The 20,656-nt window shown below is 31.0% G+C and overlaps 1 protein-coding gene across 1 annotated transcript; it reads right to left on the bottom strand.

Moving 5' to 3' along the window:
* LOC124372152 (sideroflexin-1-3-like) lies at nucleotides 1-20,069 on the bottom strand. Its single transcript, XM_046830519.1, has 8 exons — nucleotides 19,815-20,069; nucleotides 18,347-18,520; nucleotides 15,810-15,908; nucleotides 10,407-10,482; nucleotides 9,658-9,743; nucleotides 5,077-5,204; nucleotides 3,751-3,935; nucleotides 1-72 (listed from the first exon to the last, which is right to left on the bottom strand). The coding sequence occupies exons 1-8, from the start codon at nucleotides 19,970-19,972 to the stop codon at nucleotides 1-3; spliced, it is 978 nt and encodes a 325-aa protein (XP_046686475.1). The 5' UTR covers nucleotides 19,973-20,069.
* Between the last annotated feature and the right edge of the window lie 587 nt (nucleotides 20,070-20,656).

The following is a 20,656-nucleotide window of genomic DNA, read 5'->3' as shown; positions in this document are numbered from 1 at the left end:
TCAAATTGTATTTAGAGGCCTTTGTTTAAAGTAAACTACAGTTGGAGGAGGTTTCAGCTCTTCTGCCTCTTTCTGTAACAGAAGTGTCAGCAAATTTTTTATGCACTGATTGCAGTGTGATGAGTAAAATATTAGGGGAAGCAGCATTGTTTCTAATAGTGGCAGGAAAGAGAGTAAGGAAAGGTACATAGGTCCATTCCAGTACCATGTTTTAAATGGTGATTTAAAATAATTATGTTTTTATTTAAATCTTTTTAAACCTAGGTGGCAGAACATGATATTCTTTGGGTCCAAAGGATAAAAATCCCTTCATAGCCCCTTTAAGGCCAACCTTAAAGATAGTTATACCATGGTGCAGTACCAATAATAGAATTTTTTTCTAGAAGGAGAAAATGAAGAATAGTGCACTGTCATTGTGGTGGGAGGTGGAGGGAAGGGATCTGTGAAAAATTAAATCAAAGTTTTTGGGGAATGTTTGAGAATATTTTAAGTCTATATATTTGTATAGTAGAGAATTTATAGCATGACCGGTGACTTCGAGATGCGCCGTAGGCAAAAGACGGAACTAAAGTGGTGGGGGATGGAGCGGCTCAGTCTGTTTGCCGTATTTAGCCTTGTGAACTTCGGTCTCCAGTCTTCTATACGTGCCGCCCAAAAAACATTTGCTTGTGCCAATTCACGCGTTGTAATACAATTTGTGAATTAATTGCGTTGTGTCATTACGTTTTAAGTAAAGAGTTTGAGATGGATCATAATTGTAAAAAGTAAAATTGGAGGTAGAAAGGTTATACACGGCCAAGCAAGAGAAGTGCTTCCCATTTTATGAAACCGGGAAGCAGAAACCAACACACTTATAAATTTGAAGAAAGTTCAACAGCGTGTCGTAGAGGCAACTGGAATTTCTGAAAGTACGCTGAGACGAATTTTGAAGGAGGAAAAAAAATAAGTCCAATTGGCAATTCTTTTAGTACGCCCAACAAAGTAAGAAAACGCAAACATACTAAAAGTAATCTGGACAATTTTGATTTGGGTGTAGTTCGAAGAACAATAAATAATTTTCATCGACAATGGGGTTTTGTTATGTTAACTATTGCGTGTGGATCGTTGGCGTTATTGTTATTTTAAGTATACATCATTAAATTAACTTGATACAAGGTTGGTAGATAAAACTGAGTTTTTTTCTTATTCTACTGTGTATATTGACAAATTAGTTTAACCAGTTTTATATTAATTTTTAATTTTAGCAGCTAGGCTATGTCAGTTGAAAATTTTGTAGTGTATAATTGTATCTACTATCGTAAATCCTGAAGCTTACACGGTTAGTATATGATAAATTGAATTTTAATGGCTAACAAAGTGTAACAATTACAATTCTGAACTGTTGTCGTCGTTGGAGATCAAGAATAATATAAATTCCTACCCTTTCCCAATTTATGAGAACCCTTTCTTACCACCAGGTATCTCTACTGCGAACTCATTAAGAAAGGTGAACTATGAACACAATTTCGGCAGAACATAGTCATTGTTAAGATCACGTACATCCGGTCCCAATAGTTCCAAGATTTCCTGTATTGAATTCCCCATCATAAAAGTCCGTCGCCGTAACTTCAAAAGAGTCTAGAAATGTTCAAATATTCTCCAGGTCTTCTATACTAAATTGCTCATCATAAAAGACCACCGTGGTAAGAACATAAGGGTCTAGAAATGTTGGCAAACACTACAATATTCGGCTCCCGCCACCACTATGAGCCGGGAGCCGAAAACTCTCAGTAGGGTTAATAGCACCGTATTCACTCCCCTACTTTAGATTGTGCCCCCACGCGCTCAACTCCTCCACTCCTCACGCGCATTCCCACCGGTCATGCTATAACTTCCCTAGAGTATAAATGCATATTCTTATTTCAATGTCAATACATACTTTGACACTGGAGGCCATATTGATCCCCTCATATTAATTATGCCAATACTGTGGTATTTTTCAGAGTAAGATTAATCAGTAACATCCAACTGCAATATCAAAAGTGTTCATGTATTAAAGTCTACAAGAAGCAAGTACTTTATGAACTATGTTAACTGAATTCTTTTGACAGATCTTTATTGTTGAAAACTTTTCCATATGATGAGAAAAGCTTGGTTTGTGATCAAATTCATGAAGAATATATGTAGAGAAATCTTAATAGTTGTCCTCAATACTTGATTGCCTGTAAAGGTCAAATTATTCTGAAGTGACTGCTGTCAGACTGTGCTACAAGCAGTGTTGCCACCTTATTCCAAACAGTTTCAAGTATTCACTCAAAACTTGGACAGGAACAATTTTGCTCACTTTTAACCTATTTAGGATTTAATCTATACATTGGGTAAAAAATAAAACAAGTTGTGTAGACCCAAGCCTACTCGCTAGAGCTGGTCTTTGAAAATTATTCCCATCATATGGTGATGTTCAATCATAGTTTAACTGAGTTGTGTGGCAAAACAAGCATTCGGTTCATATTACTTATGTGAAGAATTATTATAATATTAATCTTTAAAGTACTCATTGCATCTTTCATTATCTTTCAGACAGCTCTGTTGGATTTCTTGTATTGAAAGTTTTATGAAAGTAAATTTTCTTCACTACATTATAGTTTTTTGAGTTATATCTGGCAGTATAATAGAAGTACCTAACCTATCTTCTGTATAAAATATGTTCACCCTTTGAGAGTCATGACAAAATATTTTCACTAGAATATTTGTTATAAAGTTGCATTGGGTATGAGCACAAAATACGATGCCTAAAAGGAGCAATTTGTAGAGATTTACAAAATAATTCTTAGCTTGAGTTATAAAAGCTATATCTTTATTATTCTTTTTACTAAAATATTACTTAACTAAATTGCTTATTGATATTTAAGTATAATAGATGGATATGTTTTGTTCTCACTGGGGATTAAATGTACAGAAATAATTTTTTAATTTCTAAGATTACTTCTTCCTATAATAAAAACCAAAAATATCTGTACTGTGGAAGATATGTACACACACTTAAAAAACAAAGACTATGTTAAATTATAATTGGATAAACAGATTTTTAAAGTATGAGACAAATAAATTATGTTGCATTTTTTTAAACTATATCTTTATCAAACACAGTGTAAATATTGTAAACTAAATACACAGAAAGTTTCTATTTTGTGGTGGAAAGAAATCAAGGTGATCAGAACAAACTCAAAGACAATTAAATAAAGTTTCTAAGGCCAAGAAAAAAAAGTGTTTATACAAATCTGCTTATTTGTAACTAGGCCTGTACTCAGCTTTGGTGTGCCTGCTTTTTTTTCAACAGAACATGGATGGTTGGTCTATTGATCCTCAAAGAGTGAGCATACCTGATATTCATCAAAAGTACTTCTTTAATTTTTTATATTATTCATGCAAAAATTAAACAAATGTCTGAAGGCAAATTCTAAAAGAATTGGTTTTTATCTTTCTGACTGTGTGTATAAAATAAAAACTTATCATTTTATTGCTTTGCTCTCACTGAGTGAAAGTAAAATCAACCAAACAAAGAATGTAATAACTCCTACAGGGATTTAAAACATAACTTTATAGTAGCACATTGGACTATATACATTAATTCCATTTTGAAAGTAAAGTCCATTTACAGTACATAAATGCCCAGAACTGCGATATTTCATTCGACGTATGAATAATTATCAAAAATTATAAAGATCACCTATTTTGGGAAATATGATATCAATAACAATAGAGACTTACCTTTATTGTGTCCTCAAGCCTACTGACACTAATTTGAGCTCTTTGAGAGAAGAGCGCACATGCCATTGGAGTGGCGAATGTAAGAAAGAAGCCACACAGTAACATCTGTATGGGGGCAGGACTCCAGGGATAGCGTCGGAATACCCCCTTGCGATCCAGCATGTTCCCCACAACTGGCGTCATAACTAAACATACAAGAAAGCGTGTTACCACAGTAATATCTACGTTTTTGGGTCATGGTCCAGTAAATCCCTGTGCCCCCACTATCACAACAAGAATTTCAAAATTCAAAAATTTCAAATACTGATAAAACTTGGGTTCCCTATGAGCCAAAAATCAAAAAGGCAAAGCATGGAGTAATAAATTTGTTCAAACATGAAGATAAATAGTTATAAATGCAATTGGAACAAGTGCATAAATGTTCTGAGGATTATGTTGAAAAAGGTACTATTTTGTCAAAATAATTGGTTTATTCTCCAGACCAATTTATCTCTTTAATTATCGAACAACCCTCGTAAGTACATTATAATTAACCAATATTAATTCTTTCGGTAATTGAGAAAGGATGATGCATATTTTTGATAAATAGTAGAATAAGCTGAATAAAACTGACACAAGAAAATTAAAACAAGTTGTTGTAAAACTTAAGTTGTTATCAGATATAAAGGACACTTTCAAAAAACAAATTTTATTTTTTTAATGTTCAAAGTTCAACAAATTTTTTTCATAATATAATGGTAACAAAAATGACTAGTATAAAAAATACAAATGTTGGAAAATATAAAACTAACCAGTTGGTTTGTCATTACATTCATCTGAACACAATTCAACAATCTAAGTTGGAGTAGTGTCAATTTTCATTCTTAAATTACGTGACCATATCCTTCTTCAATTCAAGATCTGGCTGTAGCGAAATAACATAAAATTTTAGCTCTTAAGAACCATGTTAAACTTACAACACTATTACACCCTATTTCTTTTTGCTGTAGACACATCGGAGCTGTCTTATTTTAAAGATTTAGTCAGTATGCATTTACAATCTTTTTTAGCTTTTCTTGAAAAGTGTATGCTTTTTGACTATTTAAAACAACAAAGTATAAACACGTCTGATACGTTTTTATACTTAATTGATTATACTCGTTCTGTATAATAAATTAAAATATCAACTAAAAAGAGATTGATTGCATATTATTTGTGTTTGAAGTTTAGCATTGTTCTTCTGTGGTTTAAATCATGCCAGTAGATTATTTAATATTATATAGTAAATATTCTTAAGTTATATAATCATTAGGTCAATATAAAACTGTAAGGCTGGTGCTTACATACCCATGCTAGGAGTGGCCATGAGTATGCGACTGAACACCACGGCTGCTATGCCTGTCTGGGCTGCTATCTTTGACTCTCCTAGCTTGTTGTTATTTTCATCAAAAACAGTTACTCCTTCTTTTAGTTCTCTGAAACATTTCAAAACCATAATTCAAAATTCTCTAAAGTATTAGTTAAAAACTCTGAATTCTTCGATTTGGGAGAGTAATGGGAATAGGAAGAATAGTAGAATTAGGGAGAATGCAGAGAATACAGGCTGCATGTCAAATGATAGCTAAAAGTATTCTAAAACAGTATTGTCATAATTCACAACTCCCAATCTGGCAATTCTGAAACAAATGATTTTGTATAAGCTATCACATATGACCTTCCTAGTGTGCTGTTGTTTCAATGAATAAAGTTACTTCCTTGATTCTCTGAAACATGTCAAACCATAATAAGTGCTCTAAATCAAGAAAGCTCTAAACTAGAGTGCTAATCTTAAGATTCTGGATAAAATCGTTGAAGATTAAAAGTCAGTAAAAATAAAAAATTTAATAAATTATTTTTATCTTTGCAAGTTATTTGAGTTTAAAATGTAACCACAAAAACAAACCATTAAATCTTCAATAACTGAAGTTACATTAAGATTTTACCTTTATATTTCTATGTTTACAAATAGAAAGTAAATAAATTGCAAACAATAACTTCCAGTTTTTATATGGTTTGAGAGGAGGATGCAAAAACGCTATCCGGAGCAGTAGGAGATACGACAATCGTGACAACAACGCCCTCAGCAGTTTTGCGGCTTGCGCGATCAGTTGAGTAGGCACAGGCAACAGTAAATGAACAAAACCTGTTCAATTAAATCGGTATCAAACATTTCAAATAGTGGTGTAAAATTTCTAAAATAATAACTTTAAGAGCTCTATAACTTGACCAATGCCGATTTTTAACTGCCCAGTCAAGAATTAAAGTAATGATATACTAACGACCACGTTTAATATAATTCTAGCAATTTAACATTAGAGACTGAAAAACAATACATTTGTAATTATCTTATGTAAAAATTTGGACTTAGTCAGATCATAAGTTTCAGAGTTATGAATTTGCAAAGTAGCGTTTTGGTTGAAAAGTGCCAAAAACTGTTACTTGTTTTTAATTATTATTGATATAAAAAACTGGAAGTTATTGTTTTTAAATTATTTGCTTCATATGTAATTGTAGTTATACTGGTTAGTTTGTTGTTGACTATCAAACTCTAGTAACTTTTTTTTTGAACTGAGAGTAGGTTTGATCATTTGTTAATGTATTTACCAAAACAATAAGTTAATCTGAGTATATGTTTGATAGAGGCCAGGAAATGTGAAGTGCTTCATGATTTCAAATGTTATATACTTAAATACATTGTGTCACACTTCCAAGTTTTTAGATATAGAAGTATAGTATATGCATTGGTGATGAAATACTCTTTAAACACAAGTTGTACTTATGAAGTACAAGTATAAGTACTTATGAAGGTTATGAATAAGTATAAATTGATGAATATTTTTCATAAAAAGTTAAAAGAAAAGTTTGGAAAGCAGTGCTTTTCTCTTCTCAAGGGGATTTGTAATAAAACATTCAGAAATATTAAGATCTCAAGAAAATCTGAAGCAAGCCCCACAGAGAAGTAGTTTAAAACACAACTTGAAATTATTCCTCGACATAAGAGCAGAAAAATATAAATAAAACCATTACCACACAAAACAAATGTTGTCATTATTACAATTATACAAGGACATAGCTAGGGAGTGAGTACAAGGGGTGCAGACCCCTACCTCAAATCTTCAATCGTTTCAATTACTTTTTTAGTATACGATTGTTTAAACAATTTCGTATTACTGATATTTACTGCTGAAAGATTGTTCTTAACACAGATACGGGTCCAGAAACTGTTTAAGGAACAAAATGGGGCCTTACTTTCTGCCCCTTTGAAAAAATATCAGCTATCTTGACCCCCTTTCCCCAAAACTTTTTTCTTGCCATGTTTCTTTCAATTATATAATATTGATTATTTGTAACTTCAAAATTCACCACTTAAAAAAGACAGGTTTCACTTCAGCAGTTAGGTAATGCAAACTCCATACATTTTTATTTATTTATCTTTTACAGTACAGACAATACTTTTTCAGATACTATCCTTCTCACAGTGGATTGTACACACTGTACTGCTTGGGAGGCAATCCCATGTACAAGAGTATCATAATCTAAGTCTTAAGTTTAATGTATTTAATTAATTGTAAATGCAAAGCATATTTAGAGCACAAAAGATCTCAGGTTGCAGTGCATTGGGCTTGTTAGCAAAACTTCAACAGGAAAAAATTCAAAGTATTTAGTGTACGAGTTATTCATGTAAATGAAAATATATTGTAAAACATGTAGATTGCAAACATTAACATAATAAATATTCTTTTGCAAAATATGTTTTTTTTGGAATGGATTTATCATCTTAATTAACAATTATGGTTTTAATATTATAAACGTGTTTATGTTATTTCACTACAATCTGCAGTGATTGTACAGAACCAACAATATTTCATATAGTGAAAATGTTATAATATATTGTAAACAGCATTTTTTAACTCTATAAAGTCTTTTAAATATGTAATAATAACGTTTTTTATTATTTGAAATACATATTATACATTGACTATAACTGTAAAATATAGCCAAACTATATACAGGGGTGCATTATGAAAGTAATGCATATCTTCTAAGGAAAAATAATTTTATTATTCGATTGGTACAAATGGTTAAAATTCTTCAAAATAGTCTCCTTCTTCTTCATCAATACACCTGCTGAGACGATTCTGCCATGCCTGGAAAGCACAGTGGCTTCCTCGATTGGAATGCCTCTCAGGAACCTTGTAACGTGAGCTTGGATGTTCTCCACCGACACCCAGTGCTTTTCCTTCAGCTCTCTTCAGTTGGGGGGAAAAAAATATCATGTAGAGCCAAGTCAGGGCTGTAAGGAAGCTGGAGCACCATGGAGGTCTTGTTCTGGATCAGGTAATTGGTAACGACGAATGCCGTGTGGCAGGGGATATTGATGTAGTTGAGTTTGAAGACTTCTTTAATTTCAGGCTTGACATACGCCCGATCAAGTTTTGTGTGCGGTTTTACTTATCTTAAGGGAAGGGCAGAAACCCCACTACCTACATTATCCGACTCGTTTGAGCGTGCTGTGATAAATAGTAACATCATAATAAAATCATGTGCATTACTTTGATAATGCACCCTGTATAAACTGATTAATTGAATAATTCTTCCTTAAATTTGAAAATAGCTCCTAAAATAATTTTAGTTAAGTGTAAAATGCATCAAGTTAGTTTTGCATTACAAATATTTAGTATTGAATTGTGATTATGGATTGTTGCACAATAAGACGTTATCAAAAAGTTTCCAGAATCTACACATTTTACTTTCCACTTTTGCACTATTATCATTTTATATTTTCCTTTAAATCAAGATCAGTGTAAATTGTATAATACAGAGAGAGCTAAATGTAGAAACAGAAACAAACCCAAACGTTATGTACAAGCCCAAACGTTATGTACATGCATATAACATGTCCAATCATTTCAAATAAAAAATTAACATTATTAACTCTAAAGTAATTTGTTACTGTTCAAATTTTCATTTAGTCTATTTAATGAAATATGTGCATTTATTTAAAAAAATTATGGTTGCCTGTTAAAGTCGGTTTTACGGGCGGGCGAAGATTTTACGTGACAACGTCTTTTTCTCGGTAGAATATTTATTGATATGAATATTATTAAATTGCACAATAGGAACAAGGAATTGAATGAAAATAAGAATTGCACAAATTTTAACTATAGAAATATATTTTGTTTACTAAAACGTTGTACATAATTTGAAAATTAAATAAATTTGTTATTGTAAATGGTAAAGTTGAATAAAACATTTACTAAAATTGGAATTTGAAATTCTTGCTAAACACAGTTAAATTCTAACTCCGCGCGTGGTGATTGGTAGGTTTAGTTCGTTTGTTTGGTCGCACTGTTATGACAGGTTAGAGGTTATAACTTGTTATTTTAAATGTTTGACTAGCAATACGCGCTGTTTCTTCTCAATCAACTGAATTACGATTGATTGCAGAGTGATTTAAACTAATAATTTACTTAACACTATCAACATTTGTCAATAGTATGACATAACCTATAAACTCAGTTTCTCAACTTTTGTGTCAATCTAACAATTAATCAATCAATCATAGTTTACGATAATGAAATATCAGTGTACAATTATTTACCTTTATTGTTGTAGTTGTTGTAAATGACGAATCTAAGCACTCCACATTTTCACGAATAAACATAGTTATCTGCTTTATCCCGTGCGGCGGACCCACAGTTATCTGCTTTATCCCGTGCGGATCCCGTGCGGCGGACCCACTGGACGGGCATCGCAACGTTACCCGGGCGTTACACTTTTTCATGAGTGACTCCGAGCCGCAACCTAATTTAAGACGTTGTCACGTCAAAAAATGTATTTTGCTGAACAATCAAAAACCCCAACTAAAAAATGTACAGTACAACTTACTTCATCCTCATCATAGGAATATTGATGCAGTTGGCAGCTGCAACAGCAGCAAAGGGGACCAGCCTGCCTATCAGGGATGGAGCTTTCTGTAACAGTTCATCCAAACTGATATTTTCAATGTAATATGTTAACTATATATTAGTTCATAAAATAGGACCCTTGTTTCACTGAATACAGATATTTTTTGTATTAAGTAATCTACAAATATTATAATGAACAACACAATTACTTAGTTCTTTTTGTATTACCCTGTATATAATATCATTCATAATTTCTCTCTATAATAAATATCACCAGTTGTTTAGCTTTTATTTTTACTATTTCATATAAAATTATTTTATTCTCAAAATAACTCATAAAAAACAATACATTAAGTGCAATACTATGGTTTTTATCAAGAGATCTTGGACTCACTGCCCAGGGTGATATCGAATTTGAGCGTGTCATGAATATATCAACGCACTTTAATACCAGCGTTGCTACACAATAACGTTTCAAAATCAAACGTAAGAAAATTTAATGTTTTTGTTACAAATTAAAGGATATTTGTATAGCTTTGTCATACTTATTTTATAACCTGTTGGCAACAAAACACTTCTGGCTGCAATGTTTGAATGAAGTAATTAATAGATTGGATTCTTGGATAAAATATGTGGCAAATACATACACTTAACTTTTATTACAGTAAATAACAATGATTAATGATCCTAAAAAACAAGTTTTATAAGAGCAAATAGTGGACGACTCACCGTAACCATCCTGTTGAGACTGATCGCCGTAACCAGAGCTCCTCCAGTTGCCAGAACATAAGACTTTGCCAATTGACTGAAACACAACAGGTCAAACTACTGTATAACATTTCCTAAATTAATTATTAAACAAAATATATGTTAAATGTTTCATTTTGTAAATTTTTGTCGGACACAAATATAAATCATACTAACAATTAACCACACCTTCGCATACAATTTCGTAGGTTTTGCACCTGTATGAGCATTTCTATTTTGAATTCTATTTCAAACAGGAGTGGTTTCTCCTTACCAACTGCTTCAAAGGGAGTCTTTGGTGTCAAATTCTGACTATCTCATGTTTTTAGGGCAATTTGTAAGGTAGATGAGTACATACCTAACCACTGAAATCTAAAACGGCATTACAGGAATATTTATTATTCCTTAGAGAATGTACTCATTGTAAACAAAATATTAAACAATGTTTACCCAGAACAGTTGATTACATTAAAAATGTTCTTTTAATTAATATTTCACAACTTAAGAGACCAAGATGGGATTTTCCGCTACTTTAAAGGCCAGCGGGGTATAGTTCTTAGGAATTTTCAAAATAAGAATATGCTAATATTCATCTCAGGGAGCGTAAGAATGCCCATGTAAAGTTTCAGTACAATCAGTTGAATAGTTTATAAGTGAAAGCAAAACAAACAAAGGCACTTTCGCATTTGTAATATGGATATCAAATTACAAGTAATACTCTTGACTTTAAGTTTGTTTCTTTTTATTCCAATAAAACAATGTAGTATTAATGCTGTGTTGGGTCTTATTTAGAAATATTTTTGTTAAACTACTCACAAGATGTTTCTCAAGTAAGTGCAAGAATGTTGTATTACTTTTTATATAAAAATAACTTTGCAATTATTTACATTAAATATTAATAAATAATAGCGCAACTTCAAATGCATTGCATCAATTTGTTTGTTTTGTAGAAAGTTTTAATGTGTATTAATATTTTATTGTTTTAGTGGGCTTTTAGTGCATTTATTTATACAATACCTATTACAAGACTTTCGGTGGAGATAACTAACACCAAAGTGGATTAAAAAATAAAAATATTCCACACATTTTTAAAGAGTTTGTATAGAACAGTTTTGTGTTTATTTGGTTGTATTAAGTAAAAAAATTAAAGTGAACTAAGAATTACAGTTTCTACTTCTCATCTAATTGTAATTAAAACAGATGTACCCTTGATATTTTGTGCTTATTAAAATTAAAGTTAGCCATTCTGTATGTAATCGTAACACAGTTTACACCTATTTTGAACAAGAAAAGATTTTAGGTCGAGGCATCATTATTGGTAGTCAAAGTATTGAGAATATTGATTTTAATTTTTTTTGTAACATCTGTTTAACTCAAAAAGATAAATTTATGTATGACATCTAAAATATTTGAAATTATATAGTATGCATAAAAATCAGATAAGATATCAAATAGTTTTGTTGGCAAACAATTATGTTTTCCACTTTAGTTTTAACAAGGTTGTTTACGTCAATAAGTGTGACGTACATGTTGTTGAATGTTTATTTTGTTGTTAAGAATGGTATTAGTTCACTATTGTAGTTTATCACGACCACTACTAATATTCTGATAACCCTTGACAGTAGTTTTATATTTTTCAGAACTCTTCACTATATTTGTTGACATCAAAATAAAGCCTTCTTTCTCAGTTGAAGAGCAATAATGCATAACAATTAATAAAAGAGCAATCATTAATGATTTAACTATCATTCAAATAATTAGTAAATCTTACACAGATTTTCAATCTTAATAATTATTTATTTTACTGATTATAATCATATTGTGTTTTGAAACATAAGTATTATAAAAATTTAATTTTTTCATAAACAGTTCATTCTTTATTTAATGTTTGGTTCTTGTTAGATCATGTAATTTTAGATAAATAAAATAATGAAGACAAATTTTAATTAAACACATTTTTAAAACAATTTTAATAAATGAATGGCTAGTTAAATATTCAGTAATTACAAATTTGAAATGCATGTTTGTTGGGGCAATCCAAGTTCATGTTCCTTAAAATAGTTGTCATCTTAGAAAAATCTTAAAAACTATAAGCAACTTAACCTATAAATATCAGAGTCTGTGCCAATTTTTTGTGGAATCCAAAAGATAAAAGAATACCAGGTTTGTGTTTTTATGTCACGTTCTTTGAACAAAGTTTGTTTCTGATGATGGAAGGATTGTTAAGGAAACATGATTCTTTGAGACGTTTGCCACTGTTCAATGATGCAAGAAATCTGTAACACCACTTTTGACATCTATTATGTGATCTCTTTCTCAGGAGTGTTTTGGTTTTATTAAGTGGATGTTTTAGAGATACAACATGTTTGTTGTGATTTCTAACTTATGCTTGTCACAACACTCTGGACGCTTGACACGAATAAATTATTAAAGAATTTATATATTTTACAAGTTATACTAAATAAGCTCTTCAAAGTAACTCATACTGAAGAAAAATTTTTATTTACTTCACTTGTGTTTATATGACAAGGAACCCAATTAATAAAGTCAATATTGTGATATATGAGGGCTATCCAGAAAGTAGATTATGTTTCGCTTTGTAGCTGCTAGGGGCGGGACTATTGTGGGATTTTTTATGTCAGGGCGTTTCTCCGTTCAGTGTCAATCCAGCCGTGCTAATAAGAGGTTACTGTCCCTCCTTGTTGTGTCACAATAGTAGTTTAAAATGTGTATGTGATACAATTGAAAATCCCACGAGTTGTGATGTGCGGTCAGTAATACGGTTTTTGTTGACAAGCACAATAAACCAATTGAGGTTTGTAGCCAACTCTGTGAAGCTTATGGAAACAATGTGATTACTGAAGATGGAGTGTGTCAGTGGTGAATTAGGTTTACAAATGGCCGAAATAACGTGCAAGATAATGAACGAAGTAAGCGGTCAAGCATTTTGACCGATTAAGTTGTTTCTGAAGTCAATAAGAAGATTAAAGAAGACCACCAATTCTCAATAACAGAACTCTCACTTAGTTTTTCTAAAATTCAAGGAGTTTGTTACACGGAATTGTTATGAAGATGTTAAGGTTACCATACATTTTGTGGTACATTATGATGGTAAAAAATAAAAAATCAACACACGGCAAATCAGACTTGAGAAGTCCTGGATGCTTTTACATGGGAGGTGTTTCCACATCCAACTTACATTCACCTTGTACCCAGCGACCACCACCTATTTCCAGCAATGAGGACCTGATTTGTGATGCAGCGCTTTGATGACGACGTAGAACTGCAGGAGGGTGTAACTACGTGGTTAAAGTCTCAGGCGGCAGAATTTTATAACACTGGAATTTAAAAAACTAGTCACTACTATGATAAGTGCCTGAATTTGTATGGTGACTATGATGAAAATAGTATTTTTAGTGTCACTTTCAAATGTATATAATACAATTTTTTTCTTGTACTTTATTTTATCTTTATATCAAAACATAATCTACTTTCTGGATAGCCCTTGTAAATATCGATTGGTTTAGTAAATCATCTGCTGTTTTTAAACATCAAATATAAATGTTTGACATAGTTATTTAATTAAAAAAAATTAAAATGTTCAAAAGTAATAAATATGAATAAATAACATTCACTAGTGACACTCATGTACTACATTAGTCTGGTAACAGTTAAAAAGAGATTTTTGTAAAACTCACATTTTGCACAGAAGCGTTGTCTCAAGTAAAATAATTTTACGATGAAAAATATTTGACACTTAGCTTAAAACCTAACCTTTTAATCTTATTGACATATTGTTAATTGACTGAGCGTTACCGAAGCCTATCACCTATGAGGCTGGAATAATTTCATTTCTGTCTGTCTGTTGTCAGCATGATATTTTGAAAACAAACTGACTTATGGACTTGACATTTGGTATAAAGCTTTATTTCCATATAAGAAACACTAGGTTCGATAATGGTGCATCGCTCTATGAAATTTGGCTCAGCATTAGCAAATATTTTTACATTGGTCTAATGAGCAACCATGATGGCACAAGAAAAATGCAGAATAAATAAATTTGTAAACAAACTGAGTACAACCATATTAGGTTTTAATATGTGACATAGATACATTCAGATACACTTTTATCATACAGTAAAACAAAAAATTAAGGTGAAAAGTCAATGTAATCAGTGACAAGATTTGATTTTAGTTCACTCTTGTTTATTAGCAACACAACTATTATTTAAACATTGCTATGGAACCTCAATTATTGAACAAAAATTTGAACGTCTCATAGTGCAAAGATATCCCGAGAAATATTTTAACTATAGACTTTAAATTTTGCATTTTGCATGAAAATTAATTTCTATATAGACAAGAAAGAGTTCTACGATATTGTGTGTACAACCATGGAATTTTAATGTGTGAAATTGAAATCACTCAGTAGGGTGATAAAATTTCTCTTTTCTCATTCAAATGGATGTATAAATTTCTTTTCTGCCTGTCTATCTACCAGTCTGCAGGGCATCTAGAGAATGAACTGAACTGTAGCTACTTGAAACTTGAAATTTTGCATTCTATAACAGTTGAATGACTGCATGCTATATAAATGGTGTAACATAATTTTACCTTGTATAAAACTGAAAATAAAGATAAAGGTTTTAAAATTTTTATCTTATTATGAACATTTGGAATGTGATGACACATTAGTGATAGTACTGGAAAGATATTTGATAATATAAATTATTAAAACAGTTCTTTACCTATCACTGTGAAAATAGTGGTACAAGTGAAGAGTATTTTTCACTCTTTACTTGTGACAAACACTATAAATAACATGACAGCTGTTGAGGTGTAGGACAATTTGCATGGTGGACCAAATTATCCTCTGATTTATTTTTGGCTTCAAAGAACCAATATTAATATTGAAACTACACATAATTGTAAAACAAGATGTAATTATTGGTTGAGTGTTAGCAAAGCTTATCACTCAAGGGACTGTAAAAATGTAATATTTGTCTGTCTGTCCGTACAATCTCATGAACGAGCTGACTTGTTAGATTTGAATTTTTGCATGAAGTCTTGTTTTTATACAGGCTGAGTTCGATGATGGTGCATGTCATACTATGGGATTTAGCTGAGCACGAACATTTTACATTAGTCTTATGGATAACAATGATTGCATTGAGAAAAACATAGTATAAACATATTTTAAAACTGAGTCCTATTATGACACTTTAAATTGTAACATAGTAACACATGTAGTCTAATTAAATGAGCTATAGACTTAAATTTTGAATGCAAACTCAGCGAAGCCTGCTACAAAAAAAGGTGTGGGGTACTCCTTTACTTGTATAAGTAAAGAAATTGATTGTAGAGTATATGCATATTTTGACTTACTCAACGGGTATAGATGAGGAGCCGCTTCTGTTAGTGTAGTTAACCACAGCATTAAAGGACTGGTTGACCCACTGCCAAAACACCACAGCAGGAGTCGACCTGTAATGTGGCATAACACATAGAACTGCGGTAGAATTGTTTACGAGACTATTAACGGCTGTAGTAGTCATCGTGTCCAACAATTGGTTAGCCACTGCCAGACTCTAGCACAATGACAAACGTAAGGTATTTTAGAAATAGAACCAATACTAAGTTGCCTAGTGAGTAGAAAGGCTGGTTACACATATCTCTGGCTACTCTCTGTCAATTATTTAAAATACTATGAAAATTTGTTACCTTAATCAATGAGTACTATATAATGCCAAGGCTTTAATTAGCAATAAAGCTAAAAAACTACCTACTATATAACACATAGAAAGTTATATTCTTAGCGAATAGTCTAACTCAAAGCTGAATTTGAAAACAAGAGCGTGGGAGATTTAGTGATCACAGCTTAACAAATTTACTTAAACGCATTTTCAGTGTTTTATTTTCCTGAAAGTAATTTCATCACTGGTTTCTTGAATTTAAAAGTATTAAAAACCTGCCCTAGAAAACCAACCAAAAAAGGAGAATAGGTACCTACCTATTGAATATTTTTTAAACTAAATTATTTTTCCGAAATCGACTATCAAGAAACGTAGAAATATATACTGGTTACAAAAAATTTTCTGTATGTCAATAGTTAAAAGGGCTGCTTTATTGCCTCATGAGGTTTATTAGAATGACAAACACTTACACTATGAGCATTAATGTGTTGCAGAAAGACTGTTAATGGTTCAGAGAGTGCCTCACAAGCAGTAAAACTTAATAAATATAAAAAGCTCTTGAAAAATTCTTTAAGTGAGAGCTCAAAAAATTTTCTTAATAGCTGATTTTTAATGGGTATATCATAGCTAGCTTAGCCAGTGATGAAAATCTTGATATTTTTAAATTTCTTTCATACCTCTGCTATTTATGTATGAAAATTCCATCTGATCTCAACCTGGCAAACAATCAAAAGATTGATTGGCTTTGATAAGTTGGTGGTTTGAACTGGCTAGGCGATATTTCATCAAACAAAATATAGTCTACTATTTTATCAGGTTTGTTTGAAGTAAATCTCTGATGAAAATAGTACTATAATAACAACCATAAAGTCAATGATGTTCCATTGTAACTTTCACTACCTTAAAAATGTACAAATTAATCTATATTCTATAAGTTTACTTTATAGGATGAGTTTTACAGTTAAGCACTGAAAGCAATCACAATTCGTACACTCTAAGCTCTATGTATTATTATGAATAACCAGGCCTATCCAAACAAAATTGGTGATGATTTAATTACAAATTTTTAAAGTATTGTTTAGTATTTTAATATACACAATTACCTACAAATTACATAAAAGTTTAGATAAGGTAAATGGAATGAAGAAGGAGAATAAGATGATCATATTATCTAATTAGATGCAAATATTAGTTGTATTATTTTTTATATGTGTAAAGTAACAAAAATAAATAAATATAAATATTTTAATATAATAAATAATAACAAAAAATAAATACAAAGTGTACTAACTAAAATTTATTAAAAAATATAATTAATAAATAGATAGAATATAATAGATTTAAGTTGGATAGTAATGAACATTTTAGTTGATCTGAATATGTATACAAATAGTAAACTATCAAGAGTGTCTGTCTACATCAAAATATTACGTATTATTTACATATTTGAGTACTAATTTTAAGTAGGGCTAGCTATGAAATCTCAAAACAGTTTTAACTCAAGGAAATGAAATCACTTTTACATGCGGGCACAATTAAGAAGAATGCCTCCTTTTATTGTAAAGGGTTGACCTTTGCTTAAAAGTAGTTGAGTTGCCAAGAACACCACACCTGCCACAGATTTTATCACACCACATATCCATCCAAATGTAACTTACTCAGTGATTCCCATTTCGATTCAGAAGAAAAATATTGATAATGTCCGATAATTAAGCCTCTGGATGATGAGAGCAAGAATAGTAATTAAATATTCTAATTAGTCTTATTTACCATATTTAAACTGGCCTAATTAATTAATTCTACTGTATACCACATAAGTTGGTTCTAATTCTAACCCTTTCACCTTTCAGAATAAAACAGCATGAGTATTGGCTTCTATATAATAAAGGGAAAGAGGTTTATGAGTACAGAGTATTGAAAAACTTAGTAAAATAGTTTATGTTTGTCATAATAAATAAAAGAAGTCCTACAAACAAAGGTCTGCAATTCTGTATGGATATTTCTCCTTACAAATCAGGAGCCTGAATGCAAAAATGTACTAAATAATTTCATTAGTTTCTATAAATAATAACTTGTAAGATTTAAGAGGTAACTGTGAACTCCTATCCCACCTCTTTTTGGTTGAGAATTTAATTAGTCAGTTGGTAAATTGATTTCCTAGTTGATTATAAATTGAATTATACATTAAATATTAAAATACATTCTAATGAATATTTTAAGTTAACTAACTTGTAGAAAGTCATCATACAGCCGGTAATGATCATATTCATGGGCACCTGAGCTGACATGCGACCAATCAGAATCATTTTTTCTCCAGTTTCTGGGTGGAATGCAGAATCATAGAGGTCTTTGGCTCGATAAACATCAGCCATCGTTATTGACTTTGGCAGCTCTTCACCAGCCCTGTAAAAATGACTCTCACAGCTCCTTAACAGTTTATGAGAAATATACAAATTCTTAGGCGGTCAGCGTCAAAAGTATTAACAAGTGTTGTTGCTTCACATAGTGCCAAAAAAATTGCAAACACAATTAAAATCGTGAGACATTTCAGCTCCACTATAGTAATTTTTAGTCAACAATATGGTTAAACATTTTTCAAAGCGGTGTGAACCAAAAAACTTTTGATAGTTGGACAACGTTGATGGAGTATGATAATTGTATTTATGTTATTTATGGGGCAGAGAGAAAGTAGTTTATAACAGTACTCATTTTCAACTGTAAACTATATAACTTTTGATTGAGTTAATAAATAATTTAAAATTTAAACATTTATTGTTGAGTAGACATCCGACAGAAAGCTTTGTATATTGTGACTGGAATATATAACAGGAGAAAAGGTACAGAAAACAACTTGAATCTGTAAAATATAGTGTTATGATGTTTCCATGTATTTGTTCACTACTTTTTCCTACAGTACAATGTATGAAAAAAATATTGATGTTTGTAAAAACAGAATAGAGGTAAATTATTTAGATCTTTGTCTATACCAACAATTCAATGTATACATTTTGTTGTCTTATTCAGTCGAAGTTTAATACAATATGTGTTTCTTAAACAAAGACAGTAACCTATATAAAATTTAAAATATACAGAGGCTATGATAAAAATAAAAACAACTTCTAAAAACCGGCTATTATGAAATATAAATTAAAATCTAACCTCATCTTCATTTTTTATAATTCATTACACAAATTTATTTAGAAGTTATTAAATCAAAGTCACCTTTCATGCAATTTTTACACAGAAATATAAAGTGATTTGTAAGATTAATTCTTTAACTTGATTAATGTTAGAGAAAGTCGTTAATTTGGAACATGTTATTAATTTTTAATAAATTATACTGCACATTATACAAAGAATTCCTTAGTAACGTAAATCATGCTTTGCATATGTAAAATATTCATAGCTATATTTTAGAAAACTTTTTGTACACTTTAATATATTATTAAAGGTTAAATTTAACCTACTTCAATTTGTATAAATCAATTTAATTTCACTATACAAAACAATAGTTTGATTTTAACAATGTTAATAAAATATTTAAAAAGGTACTTTTAGTTTCTAGTAATAGTTTGGCAAACATTCTATTTAAAAATTACTAGTCAATAATCATAATTGCAATTAGTATTGAACCAAAGTAATCAGTAAAAAATAGCTGCTAAAGGTAATCTCAAATGGTGAAAAATAGATTACTTACTTGTATTTCAAAACAATATTTTTTGAATTTTCTAAAGTTTTTGACGACGCAAATACATTTAAAGGGTTAACTGTCGTAAAAAAATATTTTGCTCTTCCTATATAGGTATTCTGATCCCACCTAGGTTCGTCTAGGTTAACTCTAGGTAAATGCGACATTATGAACACGCACAGCTAAAATGTCAATTGAAAATGAACACAAACCTAGTTGTGACTTTTTATTTTGTTTTCACATAAACAAGACGTGTCACACGTGCGTTTTTTCAAATTAAAATGATTGAGATAAGATAAACATTTTATCTTACGACCAGCACCGAACAAAATCAAATTCGCGCACCTATTTACGCACAGCACTACTAGTCGACACTGAATCGATTTCATACCCCGCTTCCGCTTTGTTCCGAGAAAGACCGCTAGAGTGGGACACTATCAACGGAAATTATTGACTTGTACAAAACAATACTTTACCAACCCATTAACCCATTTAGCCCCGCTGTTCCCAAATGGGAACATTTATTCAAAAATAAATAAAAATTAAAAAATAATATTTTAGGGAATTTTTTTGTTGGTAGTCTATGACAGGTGGTACTACTGCTTCCCCACAACACACCTGCTCACCAGTTGAGCACCATGGTATTCATGCAGTAGATCTTCACTTTGAGGTTATATGCTTCTACCATGGCATACTATGAAAAGTAAGTACCTATGCATTATACATGATGTGTATTAAAATGTTTCACATAATGAAATAACTCAATATCATTGTAGTTTTAGTTGTAAATAATGAAAAGTTTTTATACCGGTTTTGTTTATGATGTTTTGTAAACACATAAAGTATGTTGT

Source organism: Homalodisca vitripennis, unplaced genomic scaffold, assembly GCF_021130785.1.
Source record: "Homalodisca vitripennis isolate AUS2020 unplaced genomic scaffold, UT_GWSS_2.1 ScUCBcl_2633;HRSCAF=7594, whole genome shotgun sequence".
In the NCBI taxonomy this organism is placed as follows: Eukaryota; Metazoa; Arthropoda; class Insecta; order Hemiptera; family Cicadellidae; genus Homalodisca; species Homalodisca vitripennis.
The sequence above is the reverse complement of the archived record's forward strand: the minus strand, read 5'-3'. Positions and strand labels throughout refer to the sequence as shown.

Excerpts from the sequence above, each read along its gene's own strand:
- LOC124372152 (XM_046830519.1), bottom strand. The coding sequence starts at position 19,972 with ATGTCGCATTTACCTAGAGTTAACCTAGACGAACCTAGGTGGGATCAG. Across the intron at positions 18,521-19,814 it reads AATATTGTTTTGAAATACAA|GGCTGGTGAAGAGCTGCCAA; the intron begins GTAAGTAATCTA and ends TCATTTTTACAG. Across the intron at positions 5,205-9,657 it reads ATTCCTATGATGAGGATGAA|AGAACTAAAAGAAGGAGTAA; the intron begins GTAAGTTGTACT and ends GAAATGTTTCAG.